The 22485-nt window shown below is 43.9% G+C and overlaps 2 protein-coding genes across 6 annotated transcripts in view; both read right to left on the bottom strand.

Annotated features, from left to right (window-relative positions):
- Positions 1-631, bottom strand: part of sec23a (Sec23 homolog A, coat complex II component) — a 102240-nt gene extending 101609 nt beyond the window's left edge. Inside the window, exon 1 of the mRNA XM_041214620.1 lies at positions 399-631. The gene's annotated coding sequence lies outside the window, so the exon portion shown is untranslated. The remainder of the gene's footprint in view (positions 1-398) is intronic.
- A 7623-nt stretch (positions 632-8254) lies between these two features.
- srp54 (signal recognition particle 54) overlaps positions 8255-22485 on the bottom strand; it is a 48336-nt gene continuing 34105 nt past the window's right edge. For all 5 annotated transcript variants that reach the window (XM_041214845.1, XM_041214846.1, XM_041214844.1 and 2 more), the window contains 3 exons: positions 18871-19041; positions 17540-17635; positions 8255-8817 (listed from right to left, as the gene is read on the bottom strand). In XM_041214845.1, the coding sequence (XP_041070779.1) occupies positions 8726-8817; positions 17540-17635; positions 18871-19041 (359 nt within the window). In that variant the 3' untranslated portion in view covers positions 8255-8725. The remainder of the gene's footprint in view (positions 8818-17539; positions 17636-18870; positions 19042-22485) is intronic.

Below are 22485 nucleotides of genomic sequence, written 5' to 3'. Positions count from 1 at the left end.
GCACCTCTCTCTCTCTCACACACACACACACAGAGCCCAGTGATACTGGCACCACTCTCTCACACACACACACCCAGAGCTCAGTGATACTGGCACCTCTCTCACTCTCACACACACACACCCAGAGCTCAGTACTAGAACCTCTCACTCTCTCACACACACACACCCAGAGCCCAGTGATACTGGCACCTCTCTCACTCTCACACACACACACCCAGAGCTCAGTACTAGAACCTCTCACTCTCTCACACACACACACCCAGAGCCCAGTGATACTGGCACCTCTCTCACTCTCACACACACACACCCAGAGCCCAGTGATACTGGCACCTCTCTCTCTCACACACACACACACACACACACACCCAGAGCCCAGTGATATCGAGCACCTCACTCACCCGAAGCCCGAGCTACTAATGGTTCCTACGAATAGCTCCGACACCGGCCCTGGCCCCACCGCTATCTGGGTTTGATGCCTCTGTACCGACTGGTGTAAAAGCAGTGACTTGCCGCCGCAAAACCCGGTGTATGAGTCACCGGGCCCGTCTCAGCCACCAGCCTCAGTTACTGCAGTAACCAGCGCTGCGCGAACAGCTGACGCGGTCAATATGGCAGATTTTGCCACGTAGCGGCGAGAGGCGGCACCAAACCGGTGCAGTTGGTGGGGGGAGGGGTGGAGCCGGGGGGCGATAGGTGGGGCCGGTGAGCTGTGCTCGGGGTACGGGGTGGGGCCTAGCTAGTGGGCGGAGCAGGGTGCGGAAGGCGGGGTCCAGCTCTGGACAGTGGACGGGGCGGGGCGGGGCGTGGTCTGGGATGGGATGGGTCGTGGCCTGACAGGGCACTGTCCCGGTGACGGAGTTTCTCCGAAAACGCTTCGGGACAAACGTCTGTTTGCTGCTGACACCTCAGCTTCTTAACTCACCACGGAGCGTCGGGCCCGCCAACCCTCATAAACGGCAACGCTTCACAGGTGGACCACTTCTTTAAAACACTGTCAAATCTGGAGCTTCCTTTACGGATCTTTGGACACACTTCAGTAGATCAGCAAATGTGGTACCAGGTTGGCAAGAATCAAATGCCCCTGTTACAGGCCACCGCAAAAAGAGACAAAGAGCTTAGTTCAGCTAAAATCAGCGTCACCTACGCAACATAATTCTGACGCAACAAAATAAGTATAACAAAATAAACCATGGATAAGAAGTGCAGAACCATAGAAAGGATACAGCACAGAAAGAGGCCATTCAGCCCATCATGTCTGCGACAGCTAAAAAAGGGAAAAACAACGAAACCAGTCGCTTATTTTAATCCCACTTTCCAGCATCTGGTCCATAGCCTTGCAGGTGTCAGCACTTCAGATGCAGGTACCTTGTAAATGAGTTGAGCTAATTCAGCTTCAACCACCAATTGAGGCAGTGAATTCCAGCCATCCACCACCCTCTGGGTCTTAAGGTTTTTCCTCATGTCCGCTCTAATACTTTTACCCATCACCTAAAAAAAAACCTATGCCGCCGGGTAATTGACTACTCAGCTAGGGAAACAGATCTTTACTGTCTACGCTATCTAGGCCTTGCACATCTCAATTAGGTCACCCCTCAGCCTCCTTTGGGCTAAGGGAAACAACCCTAGCCTATCCAAACTTTCTCCATAGTTGCAATGTTCAAGGCCTGGCATTATTTTTGCAAATCATAAATAAAACATGCTGGAAATTGGCAGTAGGCCTGGCATCAACTGTGGAGAGAGAAACAGAGTTAATGGGCCATAACTTCCTCAGAGTGTAGGGGTTGGGCCGGGGGGGGCAGTGGGACTCAGGTCAGGTCAGTCGGCATTGGTAAGGCGGAGGGGGGTCGGGCCAAGGGAATCAGGGGTGGTGGAGAATACCGTGTGGGGGAGGGGTAGCTGGGGAAGATGGGAGCGGAGTCCTCTAGGTGGTCAGGAGTCCTGTGTTTCTGGGGTGGTGGGGTGGTCTGTGTCTGTACAACAGTTACCCAGATGTGAGAAGAGGTTTTAATTCTTCTTTTTCTGAGTAACTATTGTGCAACAGAGCCAGAACCATCCGAAGTTTGCTATTTAAATCATATTTTCATATGGTTCCCAGAGCAGGGCAATTGTCCAGAGGAAGTTTGCACTTCTAGGCAATTGCCATGCAAAACCCTGACCTTTGAGGTTACAACTGGCGTTCCCCAGCACATCTTTGTGGTACCCCCAAATCCGATGCTGGGAAGCTCAAAGTTACGGCCCCCAGTGTTTCAGGTCAATTAACTTGCGTCTGAACAGGAAAATGGACAGGTTTTAAGCAGTGAAAGAACAAAATCTGCAGGGCAGAATTAGGAGAAATTAAATGGCATATGGAGTGATGGTCAAGTGGATGGTACTGGGAAAACTAAATCAAGGTTACGTGTCTAAACTTACGTGTCTAAACTTACGTGTCTAAACTTACGTGTCTAGACTCTGTACTCTGCATAGCCCACACAATAGGCTCACTGAGTAAATCTGCAGAGGTAAATTGCAGCATCCAGAGTTCCCCATTCAATCCAAAATTAGCCACGTTCATAGTTCCGGCACAGCTACAACACCGTCAACTACCCAGTATTGTGAAATATTGCACAAAATGTCCTGTCCAGAAAAAGGAGAAATCCAACCAGGCCAATTACCAATCTGTTAGTGTACTCTCGATTATCAGCAAAGTGACAGAAGGTGACATGGACAGTGCTATCAGGCGGCACTTACTCAACAATAATCGGCTGACATTCAGTTTGGATGCTGCCAGCGCCACTCAGCTCATGAACTCATTCTCGCCTTGGTCCAAACATGGACTTAAAGAGCTGAACTCATGAGGTGAGGTGAGAGTGACTTCCTTGACATCATGGCAGCATTTGACCACGTCTGGCATCAAGTAGCCCTAACAAAACTGGAATCAATGGGAATTGAAGAAAAATTTCCTACTGATTGGAGCCATACCTAGAACAATCATCTTACTCCCAGAATAGTGCTACAGGAGTTTCTCAGAATATTGTCCTAAGCCCAACCATCATCAGCTGCTTCATCAATGACCTTACTTCCATAAGGTCAGAAGTAAGGATGTTTCCTGATGAGTCCAGTGTTCAGCACCATTCGCCACTCCTCAGATACTGAAGCAGTCCACGTCCATATGGACAACATTCAGACTTGGGCTGATAAGTGGCAAGTAGCATTCGCAGCATACAAGTGCCAAGCAATGACCATCTCCCCTTGACATTCAATGGCATTCCATCACTGAATCCCCCATTATCAACATCCTGAGGGTTACCATTGACTAGGTACTGAACTGGGCCAGCCATATAAATACTGTGGCTACAAGAACAGGGCAGAAGCTGGAAATTCTGCAGCTGAGTACCTCACATCCTGACTTCCTAAAACCTGTCCACCATCTACAAGTCAGGAGCATGATGGAATACTCTCCGCTTGCCTAGGTGAGTGCAGCTCCTTTGACACTCAAGAAGCCAGGTTAAAGCAGCCCATTTGATTCATACCCCATCCACCACCTTAAACATCAGTCCCTCCACCTCCTGTACACAGCAGCAGCAGTGTGTACCATCTTCAAGATGCACTGCAGCAACTTACCAAGGCTCTTAAGCAGCATCTTCCAAATCCACAAATTCTACAACCTAAAAGGACAAGAGTAGCAAATGCAAGGGAACACCACCACCTGCAAGTTTCCCTCCAAGCCACACACCATCCTGCCTTGGAACTATATTGCCATTCCTTCATGCTGCTGTGTCAAAATCTTGGAATTCCCTTCCAAACAGCACTGAGAGTGTACCTACACCACACGGACTGCTATGGTTCAAGAAGGTGGCTCGCCACCACCTTTCAAGGGCAATTAGGGATGAGCGATAAACGCTGGCTAAGCCAGCAACGCCTTCATCCTGTGAATGAATAAACTAAATAAAAAAATTCCTTATTGATTTCTTGATGTCAGCAAGAATAAAAACAATAGAGCTTAAAGTTTATGGGGAAAGAATGGAAAGATGATAAAACAAACCCAAGTTTCCGACTTTCAGCACTTTCCAGTAGGCAATGTTGGAAAATGTGTGGGCAGTATACAACAGCAAGATGAAGAACAAAGAAAAATATAATAAAGAGTCAGCATGGATTTCAAAGAAAATTTTGCTTGATCAACCTTATTGAATTTGAGGACGTAACAGAAAGGTGGGGCGGGGGGGTGGGGGGTGGGGTGGTCTTGTGGCTACCTCTGAACCTGAACACACCAGGTTTAAGTCCCACGTCACATTTGATGGTCAAGAAAGATACATTCATAATGTGGCCAAGCAGGTTGATTATTAACCTGCAAATCCTTTTGATACAATTTTGGCAAGCAGTCAAAACTGCAGAGTCTCACCTGGTCAGCCATGCTTGATACAGAGTGGTACCCCTCAAGCTATAGCCTTTGGCTGCAGGATAGCGAGCTGGTTCTAGAGCAAGTGGCATCAATGGACAAGTGGCAGAATGGATTGCTAGCTGGCTTAAGCAGAGAGTGGGAATAAAAGGGTGGTTATTTAAGAATGGCAGAAGGTGGGAAGTGGTGTTCCACAAGAATTAGTGTTTGGACCGCTGTTGTTCACAATTTACATGAACAATTTGAACCTTGTAATCAAAAACAATTTTCTAAATTTGTGGATGACACTAAATTGGTGGGGGGAATGGGAGAGAGTCAGTCAATACGGAGGACTGCATAAAACCAGGAGGACATCAATAAATTTGCAGAATAAAAAAATAATTGGGAATTGAAAATCAACACAAATGTGAACTAGTACATTTTGGTAGGCAGAATTGAGGGTTACTTATTACATGGAATGCTTAAGTCTTGATGGAGTAGAGGAACAAAGAGATCTGAGCACAAATACATCAATCATTAGAAGTTGTCACTGGTTAGCAAGGCCATAAAAATGCAGAGCAAGTATGAGGCTTTATTTCCAGAAGGGTAGAATTGAAAAGTAGGGAAGTTATTATTCTAAAGCTGTATCAAACCTTGGTTAGGCCACACTTAAGAGTATTGCATGCAGTTCAGGTCACCATATTATAAAAAGGATGTGGAGATACTGGTGAGGGTGCAGAGAAGGTTTACAAGGATGTTACCAGAAACGTGTGGGTGTACAGATCAGGAAAGGGTCAACAAGCTGGGTCTCTTTCTTGAAAAGGGCTGAAAGGTTACCTAAATGAGGTCTTTGAAATTAAGGTTTTGATAGTATGGATACAGAGACAATGTTTCCTCTTCCAGGTAAAGAGCATAACTAGAGGCCATCAGCATAAGACAGCCACCAAAAGACTGGAAAGGAAATTAAGAAACTTCTTTACCCAAATAGTGATTGGAGCATAGTTATAGATACATTTAAGTCCCCTGGACCTCATGGCCTACATCCTAGGGACTTAAAAGTGGCTACGGAGATAGTAGATGCATTTGAAGCAGTTCCGAGAAGATTCACTCAACCGAGTCATGGGATGAAGAGGTTAGCTTGAGGAAAGGTTGAACAGGTTGGGAGGTGATATTAATGAAGCATAAAAGATCCTGTGGTGAGTCTAAAACTAAGGGACAGTTTAAATATTAGGGATCTCCCATATGAAACAGATGGATAATTTTTCCCCCCCTCAGTGTTTGGGATTCTTTTCCCCAGAAAGCAGTGAAGGCTGCATTTTTGAATATTTTTAGGGTTGAGTTAGATTTTTGATCAACGTGGGAGTCAAAGGTCATGTTGGGGGGGGGGGGAGGGGGCGGGGTGCGGTGGGGCAGACGGGAAAGTGTTGTGCGTCCACAATCAGATCAGCCGTATCTTACCTATTGGCAGAGCAGGCTCAAGGGGCCAAATGGCCTATTCTTGCTCCTAAATTAGATGAGGAAGGATGTGAAGATGTGAAGCATAAACAACAGCATAGACTGGTTGGGCTGAAAGGATATATGGCACAGAAACAAGCCAGTGTAATCCAAAAACAAGAGAGATGCTGGAAATTGAAAAAAATGGACAAGGTTAAAATTACATCATGGCACTGTCAGCATGTGTGACTAGACAAGTTGACATTTTAGATGCCGACTGAGAAAAGGCAGATAGGTATATTAATATAAAATCCTCATGTTCAATGTAAAGAACAAATGTTGAGAGGACTTGAATGAAGTGGCATTGCACTTTATCTCAGCTAAGGAAATAGACATAATAGAAATCAAAGGGTGCATTAATAAGCAAGGAAATAGGCCTAGGAAAATGAGGCAAAATGGAACAAATGAAAAACCTGACAGTCAGCATACTACATTAAAGGAAGCACACAAATTGCTATTCACACAGGAGTAGGATTCTGGACAACCTTGGGAGAGAAGTGAATGACCTGTTGTTGCATCTCTTATAATTGCACATAAAAAAGCAGTTGAAAGTACTGGTGGGGAAAGTGTGAACAAGGTTATTATGGAGGGAACAGTCCCATGAGAAAATGGAGAGAGATGGGGAACATCATGTTGTAGGTGCAAAAGTGGTGGACAGTGATTTGGTGAATACTGGTGGCGTGGATAGAATGGCTTTCCTGAACTTAACCCTTCTGTTAAAAATGTGCACCTATGACACACCACTAACACTCACTTTCATTCCCAATCTAACTTCTGTCATTAGCTTTGCACATTTTTCTAACAAGGCTCGATATAAGCTTCAAAAACAATATCTCAGCTTTTTCTAAGACCAACTCCTGTTCACTCATTGCTCCTGTGCTCTGATCTACATTGGCTCCCAATTTTAAAAATTACACCCTTCCTTTCAACTCCCTACATGGCCTCGCCCCTCTCTATCATTGTAGCCACCTCCAGCCCTTTGGGATCTCTCCATTCCTCCAATTCTGACCTCATGCCCACCCGATTTTCACTGCTCCACCATTGGCTGACAATCCTATTGTGAAGAAAATAGCTAAGTTCATTGATTTTCAATCCAAAGGCAGCCTCATTTTCTGCAATCAGTAGGCATGTTAGACTCCATTTTCTAAATCTAAAACATCACATTGAGATATGTTTATTTTAGTTTGAATAGATTCTATGAATCTGTACAGCCATCCTATGGTAAGGATTCATGTAGAATATGATAAAATGTAAAATAATACAACACTTTGTGAATGCGGTACCCTCATTCACTGTAAATGGGAATGATACATGCAAAGTGCACTTATTTGGTGGGATTGGGTATTTTTTCAATGTCCTCCTATTGGTCTATTTCAAAAGAAGGCAGCGCTTACACTTGAAAACAATCGCTTCTCCTCTCCCCAATTCTGTCCTCCTTCAGAGGAATTTTCCTCCAATACTGGGCTCTTAATCACACCAACTCCATTTCTTTGTTGTTGTTTATGCTTCACTCAAGCCTCTTCCCATCCTTCCTCATCTAAATTAGGAGCAAGAGTAGGCCATTTGACCCCTTCAGCCTGCTCTGCCAATGGATAAAATATGGCTGATTCCATTATGAACTCACTTTCCTGTCTGCCCCCAACCACCGCCACCACCCTCATGACCTATGACTCCCATGTTGATCAAAAATCTAACTCAACCTGAAAACTATTCAAAGATGCAGCCTCTATTGCTTTCTGGGGAAAAGAATCCCAAACACTAAGGAGCCTCTGAGGGGGAAAAAAATTCCTAAGGCAGCCATCCTTTCAGCCGGTTCGACCCAAAGCCCTAGAGGTCCCTTCTGAAACACCATGTTCTCCTTTTAAAACACTGGCTCAAAAATTACCTTTCATCAAGTTATTGTTCCTCTTTTCTCTCATTTTTTTCTCATTATGTTTCTGCAAAGCATATAGGAATGTTCCACTGTGTTAAAAAGGTGATTCACAAGTAAAGTTGCCATTTGGTTGTGATGTGTTTCCATGTTTGAAGAGAAACATGAAAAAAAGTGGGTTATTATTTTCTATTAATTTTCTGCCAGAACATGTGGAATAGAGTTTGAATCACCTCTTTACCTATGTAGATACAACCACCTGGCAACATGAAACAACCACCTCAAGCTAACCATTAGAAGCACAAAAGGGCTTTGTGATTAAGGGGACAAAATGCCTTGAAAGCTGTCAGGTACGAAAATGCCAACCATCTACCACCTTTCCTGCTACCTCCCCATGATGCTCAACCAAGCACTTGTACATATAAGTAATTGTGGCTATGGAACAGTCAGCATTTCATGGGACAGGACATCAATCCTCAACATGCTGAGGCATGAAAATTCTGTAAAGGCACAAAAAATTCACACAACAGTTTTTGTAAGAAGCAAATTCATTTATGAAAAACTTCATTGTTTTTGAACAAAGCACTGCATTTACAAATTATACATTGTTTGCTTACTTGTGCAAACAATTTTCTTTCAGAAGTAAATTAATGTAATTCTACTTTTACATGATTAACTTAATTAAATGTTTTATATTTGTATTTTACAGCATAAAGAGAAACATACTTGGAAAATATTGGCTAAATGAATATTTTATTTCACCCAATATTAAGTGAGGCCCCACTCAGTGAAACTTTAGCCATTACATAAACAAATCTCCAATATTCTTTCTATTCAACAAATCCAAATAGAATGCAAGGAAAGCAATTGTGTACTAATGTAATTCAATAATCTTCAACGGTTAAAAATTCTCTACCAGTTCCTCTCTGTTCCACATCACCCCCAAAAGGAAAAAAAATGTTACATTCTCAGCTTCCAGACTTGTCAGTTTATTTGAGACATTTGTTTCAAAGGTTGTTAAATCCCATCATGCCTTTCATGTTGCCAGTAGCACCTTGCTGAAACTGTCTCATCATTGTCTGCAGACCAGCCATACCACCTGGAGTGGAAGGAGAAAACCATTAGTACAAGTCCGATAAATGAAAGGAATCATAACATTTTAAATTGCGCTAGATCATCTTCTGTGATACAGCTCAACAAGTCCTATGACTCGTCAGCACTGGAGGAAGCCTGTGCAGGGGTCTCTAGATCTAACAATAATCTGAGGAGCAACTCAGCAGGGTTACATGAACTGGAGAGGTTTTATGAATGCTGATGTAGATTTTGGTGTCCAAAATTATTGGGGAGCAAGTCTCAGCCCCTGACTGAGCTCAGCTATTGCTGAAACCCTCATCCATTATTTTATTAACTCAAGACTTGGACTTTCCCATTGCTTTCTTGGCTGGGGTCTCACCATGCGTCCTTGGCTAACTTGAGCTCATTCAAAATTCTGCTGTCCCTAACCTAACACACATCAAGCCCCTTTTCATCTACCACCATTGTGCTCACTGACCTACACGGGCCATAACTTCCGATAGAGTGGCAATTGAGTCAGACTGCAAATCTGCTCGAAAGCACTCCCCTTGAAACCCAGGGTGATCCTATCTCATCCAACCTGACTCAGGCGAGTCCCCAGGGCCTAACAGTGAAGGCTGTAGTCGCAGGTAAGGAGGCTACACCCTTTTTTTTTAAAACAGCACTAGCTGCTGTAATCCAGTTGTTTAAATGTGCAGCCAGGTTTAAAGGTTGTTGACAAGCCAGGGGGAAGCATGTAAAGGTAAATGGATCGTATTGGGGTGGGGGAAAAAACACAAGAGTGTCAGGTCAGGCTGGTCTGGTCTGGTCTTGGGGGCAGGGGATGGAGAGAATCCTGCAGGGCTGGGGGAGCCCCATAGGACATTAGTCAAGGGGTGGGGGAGTGGAGGGAGGTGGGGGGGGGGTGTTGTTGTCGGTGTGGGATTCTAAATTAGTTATTCAAAAGCTACAATTGATTTCATTTCTTCCAACCTTTTCTGGGTAACTATTGATGCAAGACCATTGGAAATATCCAAAGTTTCAGATTTAAACTGCATTTTCAGATGGTTCCCTGTGCAGGGCAATTGCCCATGGGAATTTTGCATTTGTCAAGCAATTGCTGTGCAAACCTTACATGGGAATTTCTGGAGTTTCCCCTGGTGCATCTTTAGGATACTCCCCAATTACAACTCCCTGGAGCTTGGATGTTACAGCACTCTGATTTTACAATCCTCATCACTATTTTCAAATATTTTCATGCGTTGTCTCTCACCATCTTTGCAATCTCCTCCAGCTTCAGTTCTGGCCTTTTGTGCATTCTACATATTCATTTCCTTGCTATTAGCAGGCATGCCTTCAGCTCTCAACTTAAAACTCTGGAATTCCTTTTCTCAGCTTCTCTTGGAACATAAGAAATAGAAGGCCATTCAGCCCTTTGAGCCTGCTCAGCCATTCAGTGAGATACAGCTGATCATCCACTTCAACACCACTTTCCTGCACTATGCCTGCATCACTTTATGTTTTTAATATGTAGAAATCTATCTATCTCTTGAACACACTCAATGACTGAGCCCCCAAAGCCCTCCAAGGCACAGAATTCCAAAGAATCACCACTCTCTGAGTGAAGAAATTCCTCCTCATCTCAGTCCTAAACGGCCTGCCCCTTGAGACTGTGCCTTCTGGTTCGAGACACCCCAGCCAGGGGAAACATCCTTCCTGCATTTACCCTGTCAAGCTTTAAGAATTTTCTATGTTTGAATAAGATCATCTCTCATTCTTCTAAACTCCAGAGAATAAAGGCCCAATCTATTTAATCTTTCCTCACAGGACCATCCCTCCATGCACTATTCCTCCATGCCAGGAATTAATTTAGTGAACCTTCATTGCGCTCCCTCTATGGCAAGTATATCTTTCCTTAGGTAAAGCGACCAGAACAGCGCACAATACTGTAGTTGTGCTCTCACCAAGGCTCCATATCATTGCAGTGAGACATCTTTACTCCTATATTCAAGCCCTCTTGCAATAACGGCCAACATATCATTTGCTTTCTTAATTGCTTGTTTTACCTGCATGTTAGCTTTCACTAATTCATAACAAGGACACCCAAGTCCCTTTTAAGTTCAACACTTAACAGCCTTTCACCATTTAAGAAATACTCTGCTTTTCTGTTCTTCCTACCAAAGCGGATAGGCTCACGTTTCTCCACACTATTGCCTAGTTCTTGCCTACTCACTAAGCCGCTTGAAGTATCTTTGTATCCTATGACTCCCACTTTTGTGCCATCTGCAAACTTGGAAATATTACATTTAATCCCCACATCCAAATGATTCACCTAGATTGTGAATAGCTAGGGCCCGATCCTTCCGGTATCCCACTCAAAGCCTACCAATCAGTTTTTAATTCATTAAATGGGATGTGGGTTTTAATGGCTGGGCCAGAATTTATTGCCCATCCCTAGTTATCCTTGAGAAGGTGGTGGTGAGCTGCCTTCTTGAACCACTGCAATCCATGTGGTGTAGGGACACCCACAGTGCTGTTTGAGGGGGAATTCCAGGATTTTGACCCAGCAATAGTAAAGGAATGACAATATATTTCCAAGTCAGGATGGTGAATAACTTGGAGGGGAACTTCCAGGTGGTGGTGTTCCCATCTATCTGCTGTGTTTGTCCTTCTAGATAGTAGTGGTCGTGGATTTGGAAGGTGCTGTCAAAGGAGCCTTGGTGAATTCCTGCAGTACATCTTGAAGATGGCACACGCTGCTACTGCGCATCAGTGGTGGAGGAAGTGGATGCTTGTGGGTGTGGTGCCAATTAAGCAGGTGGTCCTGGACGGTGTCAAGCTTGAGTGTTGTGGGAGCTCCACTCATCCAGGAAAGTGGGGAGTATTCCATCACTTGTGCCTTGTAGATGGTGGACAGGCTTTGAGGAGTCAGGAGGTGAGTTACTCGTCTGCAGTATTCCTAGCCTCTGACCTGCTCTTATAGCCACAGAATTTATATAGCTAGTCCAGTTCAGTTTCTGGTCAATGGTAACTCCAAGTATATTGATAGTGGGGATTCAGTGACAATAATGCTATTGAACATTAAGGGGCGATGGTTAGATTCTCTCTTGTTGGAGATGGTCATTGCCTGGCACTTGTGTGGCACAAATGTAACTTGCCACTTGTCAGCCCAAGTCTGGATATTGTCCAGGTCCTGCTGTATTTGGACATGGACTGCTTCAGTATCTGAGGAGTCACGAATGGTGATCATTGTGCAATCATCAGCGAACATCCCCACTTCGGACATTATGATGGAAGGAAAGTCATTGATGGAACAGCTGAAGGTGGTTGGGCCAAGGACATTACCCTGAGGAACTCCTGCAGTGGTGTCCTGGTGCTGAGATGACTGATCTCCAACAATCACAAACATCTTCCTGTGTGCTTGGTATGACTCCAGCCAGCGAATAGTTTTTCCCCCGATTCCCATTTACACCAGTTTTGCTAGGGTTCCTTGATGCCAGACTTGATCAAATGTGGCCTTGATGTTAAGGGCTGTCACTCTCACCTCAGGAGTTCAGCTCTTTTGTCCATGTTTGAACCAAGGCTGTAATGAGGTCAGAATATGAATGGCCCTGGCGAAAGCCAAACTGGGCATCTGTGAGCAGGTTATTGCTAACAAAGTACCGCTAGATAGCATTGTTGTTAACCCCTTCCATTACTTTTCTGATGATAGAGAATAGGCTGATGGGGCAGTAATTGGCTGGGTTGGATTTGTTCAGCTTTGTGTGTACAGGACATACCTGCGCAGTTTCCACATTGCTGGGTAGATGCCAGTATTGTAGCTGTACTGGAACAGCAATTTCTGGAGCACGAGTCTTCAGTGCTATTGCTGGAATATTGTCATGGCCCAAAGCCTCTGCACTAGCCAGTGCCTTCAGCCATTTCTTTATATCATGTGGAGTGCACTGAACCCAGTTATTCCTATTGTTTTCTGTCCATTAACCATTTTAATCCATGCCAGTAGATTCCCCCCAATTCCATGTGCTCTAATTTTGTTTGCTAACTTGTGTGGGACCTTATCAAAAGCTTTGTGAAAATCTATCAGTTCCCCCTCATCTATTCTGCTAGTTACATCCTCAAAAAACTCCAACAGGTTCGTTAAACATGATTTCCCTTTAATAAATCTATGTTGACTCAGCCAATCCTACCATTATTTATTATTTTTTTTGAAGTGTCCTGTTATCACATCCTTAGTCTAACATTTTCTCTATAACTGATGTCAGGTTAACAGGTCTGTAGTTCACAGTTTTCGCTCTCACTCCTTTCTTAAATAGTGGGTTAATTGGCAAATTTTCAATCTGCAGGAACCAGTCCAGAGTAGAGAGTTTTGAAAGATGACCACCACTGTATCTTCTACAGTCACCTCTTTCAACACTCTGGGATGTAGATCATCAGGACCAGGGGATTTATCAACTTCAGTTCCATTAATTTCTCTAGTACTATTTTTTTGAAAATGAATATTAATATCTTTCAGGTCTAGCTCACCAGTCCCTTGATTCTCCATTATTTCTGGGAGGTTTTTAGTATTTTCCTGCACGCAGATTCACTACCTCCCTTTCCTCTAAGACGCTCATTAAAATCTTATCACATTGACCAAGTTTTTAGTAACTTGTCCTAATATCTCCTTTTGAAATTCTGTTTGATAACACTCTTGGTAAAACATTTCAAGCTCCTAAACATAATATTATATAAATGCAGGTCGTTGTTGTTGCCTGTTTTAGAGCACTTAAGTGTAAACATCTACTTAAAATGCTTGTTTGGGGGGGGGGGGCCATGGGGTGGAGAATAGTGATGTCACAGGCTGGGGATGCATAGTTTCCTGACATGCACACCCAGCAGAGAAAGTTGTGCCCTATTATTTAGCCAACTAGGCCTGTTCATCTGAATGCAGCTTCTAAATTTAATGTAAAGAATTTCATAATCTCAAAAATGGATTTGGGGAATTTCTTCCAAACAAAGTGAATATACAATGAAAATAGGCAAATGACTTTTAAAAAAAAACAATCAACTTATGGAAGATTCAATTACAGATGTTTCCTTTAAGAATTTCAATGCAAAATCTCAACATAAAAGACGACCAATTTTGACAGCAGAAAGAGAAGCTGATAGAGTGGGCATACAAGATGTGGTTAATAAGATATTATTTGATGTTCCAAAAATGACTTGTTCTTATATACAGTCTTTCACAATTGTAGGATATCCCAAAGCATTTTACAGCCTAATAAGTACTTCTTGAAGTAAAGCCATTGCTATAGTGTAGCAAACTTGGCCGCCAATTTGCAAACAGCAAGTTTCCAACAATGTGATAATGACCGAGATAATCTGTTTTAATTATGCTGGTGGATGGATAATATTTGATAGTACAACAAGGATAACTCCTTGCTCTTCTTCAAAATAGTACCAAGAGATCTCATGTTCAATTGAGGGGGCAGGCAGGTCCTCAGTTTAACATTTCTTCCAGAAGACAGCACCTAACACTGCATCACTCGAGTGGGGAGTCAAGTCCAAAACCCTCTAACTCAGAAGCAAGACTTACCAAGCCACAGTTGACACAAGGTGTTATAATACACAGCAAGTGGAACACCTCTGGAATCACCCTCCTTCTTCACTTCTCACTATATCCTCAGCTGCTTTTGCCATTTCCTTTCAACTGAATGCAAGTCAGTGGGGTAATACAACATGATTTGGCAAGATTGTGACAATGGATGTCAGGCTACATTGGGTAGGGGACTGTGGGATGTGTGGGATTAAGAAGCTCCCTTCCAAACCCCTACTCTGCCAATCATGTGTCTCCTCCACCTCCACATTTCCTTCACCTTCCCACCATCATCCACTTTACCATCTCATTAATACCCCTGAAGCTTCCTCTTTGAACTAACCTTTATCTCCTTCTCTGACAGTAATCTCTATTCTCAGTAATCTCATATTTTCTAAACTGAATACAAAAACAACAGATTGTGTAACCTGCTCATGCACGGCTGATTTAAAAAGAATACAGCATTTTACCTTGGTAAAGCTTTAAAAATGTGCACTTTGCAAAATTATTTCAAGACATCTGAGCATAAAGTGCTATGCTACAGAAAACATGTCCATTAGTTCAGCTGATGTGGTATCCTGTGAAGCTAGATTTCAGCGCACAGTATAGTTCTTGGTAAAAATATTAGCTGTAAGCCCAAGCTGAGGCCTGCAAATGAATCTTTAAAAAAGGCAGTGAATAAAAAACAAGACAGTACAATCCACAAAATAATTTTATGAAAAGTAATTGTGATTTTTAAAAATAATTTAAACCATTACATTGACAATTATGGGGAAGCAGTGACATGGAGAAAAATGTCACTGAACCAGTAATCCAGAGGCCCAAGCTAATGCCCTTGGGACAAGGGTTCAATACTGAGCTAGTGGAATTTAAATTCAATTGATAAATCTGGAATTAAAAAGCTAGTCTCAGTAATGCTGAACATGAAACCATCATCAATTGTTCTGGTTCACTGAAGTCCTTTTGGGAAGGAAATCTGCTGCCCTTACCTGGTCTGACCTATATGTGACCCACAGCACCAAGTGATTGAATCTTAAATGCCCTCTCAAATGGCCTAGCAAGCCACTCAGTTGCATTGAGCTGCTACAGTAAAGTCAAAAAGCAATGAAACCGGATAGACTACCTGGCATTGACCTAGGCACTGAAAATGACAACAAACCCACCCCTGTCAACCCTACAAAGTCCTCCTTACATCTAGGGGCGAGTGCCAAAATTGGGAGAGCTGTCCCACAGACTCATCAATCAACAGCCTGAGAGTCATACTCTCAGAATTATATCTTACAGACAATGTCCCAGGCACCACCATCGCCACCCCTGGGTATGTCTTGTCACACCATCAGGACATACTCACCAGAGGCAGTGGCATAGTATTATACAGCCAGGAGTGCTCTCTCTCAGGAGTCCTTAATATTGACTCTGGACTGTATGAAGTCTCAGGGCATAAGGTCAAACATAGGCAATCCTTCTGATTACCCACACTTACCACCCACAGGCCCCCCATCCACCCTGCTTATGAATCAATACGCCTCCATGCTGAAAACCAGTTCGAAGAAGCACTGAGGATGGCAATGGGCACAGAACAAATACTGGATGGGGGACTTCAACGTCCATCACCAAGAGTGGATCGGTAACACTAGCATTGACTGATCCCTAAAGTATATAGTTGCTTGACTGGGTATCTGACAAGCGGTGAGGGAGTGAACAAGAGGGACAGACCTATTTGATCTTGTCCTCACCAATCTACCTGTTGCAGATGCATCTGTCCAAGCAGCACTTACTCAGCAATAACTTGCTCACGACGCTCAGTTTGCATTCCACTATGATCACTCAGTGCTTGACCTCTTTACATCCTTGTTCCAAACATGGAGAAAAAAGATGAACTTGAGTGAGGCAAGAGTGACTACTCTTGACAGCAAGGCAACATTTGACCAAGTGTGGCATCAAGGTGGTCTAGAAAAACTGGAGCCAATGGGAATCGGGGGAAAACTCTTTGCAGCTTGGAGTCATACCTAGTATAAAGGAAGATGGTTGTGGTTTTTAAAGAGATCAATTATCAGCAGCAAAGACCTGGGAGTAATGAGTTCTGGAGATTAGTATCCTAGGCCCAACCAGCTTCAGTTGCTTCCTCAATGGGTCAGAAGTGGGGATGTTCGCTGATGATTGTACAACATTCAGCATCATTCACGACTCAGGTACTAAAGCAGTCCATGTCCACCTGTTGCAAGATCTAGACAACATTCAGGCTTGGGCTATGTGGTAACTAGCATTCACACCACTCATCTGCCGAGCATTGACCATCTCCAATAAAAGAGAATCCAAATCATCTCCCCATGACATTGAATGGCATTACTATTGCTGAATCTCCCAATATCAACATCCTGAGGGGTTACCATTTGCCAGAAAATGAACTAGAGAAGCCACATATATACAGTGGCTACAAATTGTGCTGCAAGTAGCTCACCTCCTGACTCCCCACAGCCAGGCCCACATCTACAAGGAACAAGTCAGGAGTGTGATGGAATGCTGCCCACTTGCCTGGATGCATGCAATCCTCTAACAACACTTAGAAAGCTCAACACCATCCGAGACAAAGCAGCCTGCTTGCTTGGCATCCCATCCACCACCATGACACACAATGGCAGCAGTGTGTACCACCACAAGATGCACTGCAACAACTGACCAAGGTTCCTTTGACAGCAGCTCCCAAACATGAAACCCCTACCACCAAGAAGGACAAAGGGCAGATGATGCATGGAAACATCATCACCTCCAAGTTCCCCTCCAAGCCACATACCATTCTGGACTTGGAACTATATCGCCATTTCTTCGCTGTCGCTGGGTCAAAATCCCTTCCCTTCCTAACAGCACTGTAGGTGTACCCTTGCCACATGAACTGCAGCAGTGCAAGGCAGCGGCTCAATACTTCCTTAAGATAATTAGAGGCAAGCAATAAATGCTGCCCTAGCCAGTGATTCCACATCCCGTGGAAGAATACATTTTTAAAAAACTGAAACTTTTAAGTTTGTGAAGTTGATAGATTGAACAATTTCAGTAACCAAAATACATGATGAATCAGGATATAGGTATTTCTAAATTTACGTTACAAAAACTGACAGAACTCAACAATGCAAGTTAAGTTGTGTAGAAAGGAAGGATGTACAACCAAAATTTTTATTACATTACTGATACTTGCCCATATGATGAAGAACTCTTGGATCCATCATTTTAGCCATCTGCTGGTTGAGTTTGGCCATCTGAGATGGGTTGACATTTTTGGACATATCACCACCTGCACAGCAACAATTGTATAAAGCGAGTGAGTTCATCTGAATGATCAAATTTAGTCAGAAACATAAGTAAATTACAAAAAGCAGTGTTTTTAAATGCTCTGAATTCAGTGGCTACAATCTTGTACAATAATTAGTCACAATGCTTTTGATTGCACTTTGAGCCTTTATCAATGCTTTTTAAAAATTATTTCATGGGATGTGGGCATCGCTGGAAAGGCCAGCACTTTTTGCCCCATCTCTAACTGCCCTTCAGGTGGCACTGAGCCACCTTCTTGAACCACTCTGTGGTGTAGGTATGCCCACTATGCTGTTAGGAAGGAAGTTCCAGGATTTTGAACCAGTGACAGTGAAGGAACGGCAATATAGTTCCAAGTCAGGATGCTTTGGAAATCTCTACCCCAGAGGGCTGTGAAAGCTCAATAATTAAGCATGCTCAAGGCAGAAATCAATATGGTGATCAATATGATACCAGTGACATCAAGGCCTACCCCATGCTCCAATATTCCTGTGTGGGGGGCTTGGAGAGGAACTTGCAGATTGTAATGTTCCCATACATTTGCTACTCTCGTCTTGCTAGGTGGTAAAGATCACAGGTCTGGAAGGTGCTGTCAAAAGAGCCTTGGTGAGTTGCTGCAGTGCATCTTGCACATGTTACACACTGCTGCCACAGTGCACAGGAGATAGAGGAAGTGGATGTTGAAGGTGGTGGATGGAGTGCCAATCAAGTGGGCTGCTTTGTCCTGGATGGTGTCAAGCTTCTTGAGTGTTGTTGGAGCTGCACACATCCAGGCAAATGGAGAGCATTCCATCACACTCCTGACTTGTGTCTTGTAATGGTGGTCAGACTTTGGGGAGTCAGTTTGGGGGGTGACTAACACTACAGAATTTCCAGTCTCTGATCTGCTCTTGCAGCCACAGCATTTATATGGCTGGTGCAGTTCAGTTTCTGGTCAATGGTAACCCCCAGGATGTTGATAGTGGGGGATTTAGCAATGGTAATGCCATTGGATGTCATGGGGAGATGGTTAGATTCACTCTTGTTGGAGATGGTCTTGCTACTTATCAGCCCAAGCCTGAATATTGTCCACGTCTTGCTATATACGAACATGGGTTGCTTCAGTATTTGAGGAGTAGCACATGTTACTGAACACTAGCAAGCTTATAAAGCCATAATACAGTAAACATTGATCATGATTATTCTGGAGTTCTACAGTGTTATGGAACCTTTACATACCTTTGAAAAGGCCTTTGATTCCTCCCATTTTTTTCACCATTTGAGCAAACTTTGTATATTGTGTCAGAAGCTCCTGGACATCTCTGGTTGTAACACCAGCTCCTCGAGCCACTCTTTGGATCCTTCCTGGTTGTTTACTGAAGAGCTTGGCACCATCTTTATTGTCCAGTTCTGAACGGGGGGCAGGGTGTGGTAGCATCAGTATAGTGATTAATCTACCTTAATGCACAGTTTTTAAAATTGTAATCTCATGTGAATGTGCTAATGGGCAGACACAGAAGTAAAAAAGGTTAATGTTGGCCTTTATCTCAAAGAGACTGGAATGCCAAAGGGAGGAAGTTGTGGTTCATTTATATAGAGATTCAGGCCAGACACCATCTGGTATAGTGCTTGGAGTTCTGGCAAGGATTAGTATATGACGTTAGGTTGTAGATCAGCCATGATCCCACTGAAGGCAGAACAGGTTCAAGAGTCTAAATGACCTAGTTCTGCTCTTACGTACCCCACCTCAGGAAGAACATGCTAGCATTAGTGAGGGTGTACTGTAATTTCATCAGAATAATGCCAGGGCTTAAAGGGTTAAATTATGAAGGACAGTATGCATAGTCTTGGCTTGTTTACCCTTTAGCGTAGAAAATTGAGGGGGTGATTTCACAGAGGTGTTTAAGCCAGGTGGCTGGGTGGCGGTGGCAGGTGATGCCAGTGGCCAGTAATCCAGAGGCCCAGGGTAATGCTCTGGGGACCTGAGTTCAAATCCCACCACAGCAGATGGTGAAACAGGAATTCAATAAAAATCTGGAATTAAAAGTCTAATGATGACCATGAAATCATTGCCAATTGTTGTGAAAACCCAACTTGTTCACTAATGTCCTTTAGGGAAGGAAATCTGCTACCCGACATGTGACTCCAGACCCATAGCCAGCAATGCCCACATCCCATGAACGAATAAGAAGTAATACATGGATTAGATAGCTTAAAGAAAAACTATTTCCTCTGGTGGGGAATCAAGAACAAGGGAGTATCATCTTAAAATCAAAACCAGGCAGTTCATGAATGTAATCAGGAAGCACTTCTACCCACAAACACAAAATCTCCCAAATGGTTTTAGATATGAACTGTAAAGTCATTCATCCCCTCTAGCCTTAGCAGAATTAAATTAGACCATGGATGATCTGCATCTTAACTCCAGCTACTTGCCTTGGTTCTGAAACCCTTAATATCCTTGCCTAACTAAGGGAAAAAACCAGCACTCAAATTTTCAATTGACCTAGCATCCACAGCTTTTCTTGTGTGTGTGTGTGTGTGTGTGTGTGTGTGTGTGTGTGTGTGTGTGTGTGTGAGAGAGAGTGAGAGAGTGAGAGAGTGTGAGAGTGTGAGTGTGTGAGAGTGTGAGTGTGTGAGTGTGTGAGTGTGTGAGTGTGTGAGAGTGAGTGAGTGAGTGAGAGAGAGAGAGAGAGAGAGTGTGTGTGTCTGTGAGTTTGCAGGGGGACAGAAGATAGAAGAATTAGGGCAATTTTTTTTCACATCAGCTTTGAACAGCCCAATTCTCCATTTATTATGCACCCTGATTCCAGACTCCCCTACCAGAGCTTCTCATCGTTCAGTCACTTTATGCACTTCGATTAGATCGCCTCTTTATTGCAGCTCAAAAATAACTTGCACCTTTCTGTATTTCAATCTCTTTCAGATAGAGGCCAACATCCCAATAGCAAGTTAAATTACATTTTATACCTGTCCACTAGCTTTAATTACTTCTCTACTTAACCTCCAAATTGCTCTGCTCATGCATAATTGCTAGCTTTTTTTTTTTAAAATCACTCACGGGATGTGGGCTTCACTGGCTGGGCCAGCATTTATTGCCCATCCTGAGTTGCCTTTGAAGGCAAGTCACCACCACCTTCTCCTGAACAGCTATAGTCCAAGTGGTGTAAGGCCACTTGTTAGGGAAGGAGTTCCAGGATTTTGACCCAGCGACAGTGAAGGAACAGTGATATATTTCCAAGTCAGGATGGTGAGTGACTTGGAGGGGAACTTCCAGGTGATGGCGTTTCCATCTATCTGCAGCCTTTTCCTTCTAGATGGTAGTGGTCGTGAGTTTGGAAGGTGCTGTCTGAGGAACCTTGGTGAATTCCTGCAGTACATCTTGTAGACGGTACGCACTGTTGCTACTGTGCGTCAGTGGTGGGGAGAGTGGATCTTTGTGGGTGTGGTGCCAATCAAGCTGGCTGCTTTGTCCTGGACAGTGTCAAGCTTGAGTGTTGCGGGAGGTGCACTCATCCAGGCAAGTGGGGAGCATTCCATCATGCTCCTGACTCGTGCCTTGCAGATGGTGGACTCAGGATTCCGAGCCTCTCACCTGCTCTTGTAACCACAATATTTATATGGCTAATCCAGTTCAGTTTCTGGTCAATGGTAACCCCTAGGATGTTGATAGTGGGGATTTAATGTTGAAAATGCCATTGAATGTCAAGGGGCGATGGTTGGATTCTCTCTTGTTGGAGATGGTCATTGCCTGGCACAAAGATGACTTGCCACTTGTCAGCCCAAGCCTGGATATTGTCCAAGTCTTATTGCATTTGGACATGGACTGCTTCAGTATCTGAGTCGTCATGAATGATGAACATTGTGCATCATCAGCGAATATCCCCACTTCTGACCTTATGATGGAAGGTCATTGGTGAAGCAGCTAAAGATGGTTGGACCGAGGACACTACTCTGAGGAACTCCTGCAATGGTGTCCTGGAGCTGAGATGACTGACCTCCAAAAACCACAACCATCCTCCTTTGTTCTAGGTATGACTCCATCCAGTGGAGTTTTCCCCGATTCCTATTGACTCTAGTTTTGCTAGGGTTCCTTGATGCCACACTTGGTCAAATGTGGCCTTGATGTCAAGGGCAGTAGCTCTCACCTCACCTCGGGAGTTCAGCTCTTTTGTTCATGTTTGAACCAAGGCTCTAATGAGGTCAGAAGCTGAGTGGCCCTGACAGAACCCAAACTGGGTATCAGTGAGCAGATTATTGCAAGCAAGTGCTGCTTGACAGCACTGTTAATGACCCCTTCCATCACTTTACTGATGATCGAGAGTAGACTAATGAGGCGGGTTGGATTTGTCCTGCTTTGTGTACAGGACATACCTAGGCACTTTTCCACATAGCCAGTTAGATGCCAGTGTTGTAGCTGTACTGGAACAGCTTAGCAAGGGGCACAGCAAGTTCTGCAGCACAATTCTTCAGTGCTATTGCTGGAATATTGTCAGGGGCCATAGCCTTTACACCATCCAGTGCCTTCAGCCACTTCTTGCCATTTAGATATTTTGATCCATCTCTTCTTGAAAAACATTGATTGGCACTACAGAATTAGCCAACGAGTTGCACTGCATGAGCCGACAATTTAGAGGCAGGGTGGGACTTATGGCAAACCATACTGGCCCTTAACTTCAGATCTCTGGGCAGTCATACCAGAGAGGTACCCCAAAGATGTGCTGAGGGTCTCCCCCTGGAATCCCCCATGTAACAGCAATTGCCCTACACTCCAACTTAAATCACAGTCTTCGGATGGTTCTGGCTGTCTTACAGGAATAATTACCCAGGGAATATAAGAAGAAATAAAACCAT

The sequence above is a fragment of the Carcharodon carcharias genome, chromosome 20 (genome assembly GCF_017639515.1).
Source record: "Carcharodon carcharias isolate sCarCar2 chromosome 20, sCarCar2.pri, whole genome shotgun sequence".
In the NCBI taxonomy this organism is placed as follows: Eukaryota; Metazoa; Chordata; class Chondrichthyes; order Lamniformes; family Lamnidae; genus Carcharodon; species Carcharodon carcharias.
The sequence above is the reverse complement of the archived record's forward strand: the minus strand, read 5'-3'. Positions and strand labels throughout refer to the sequence as shown.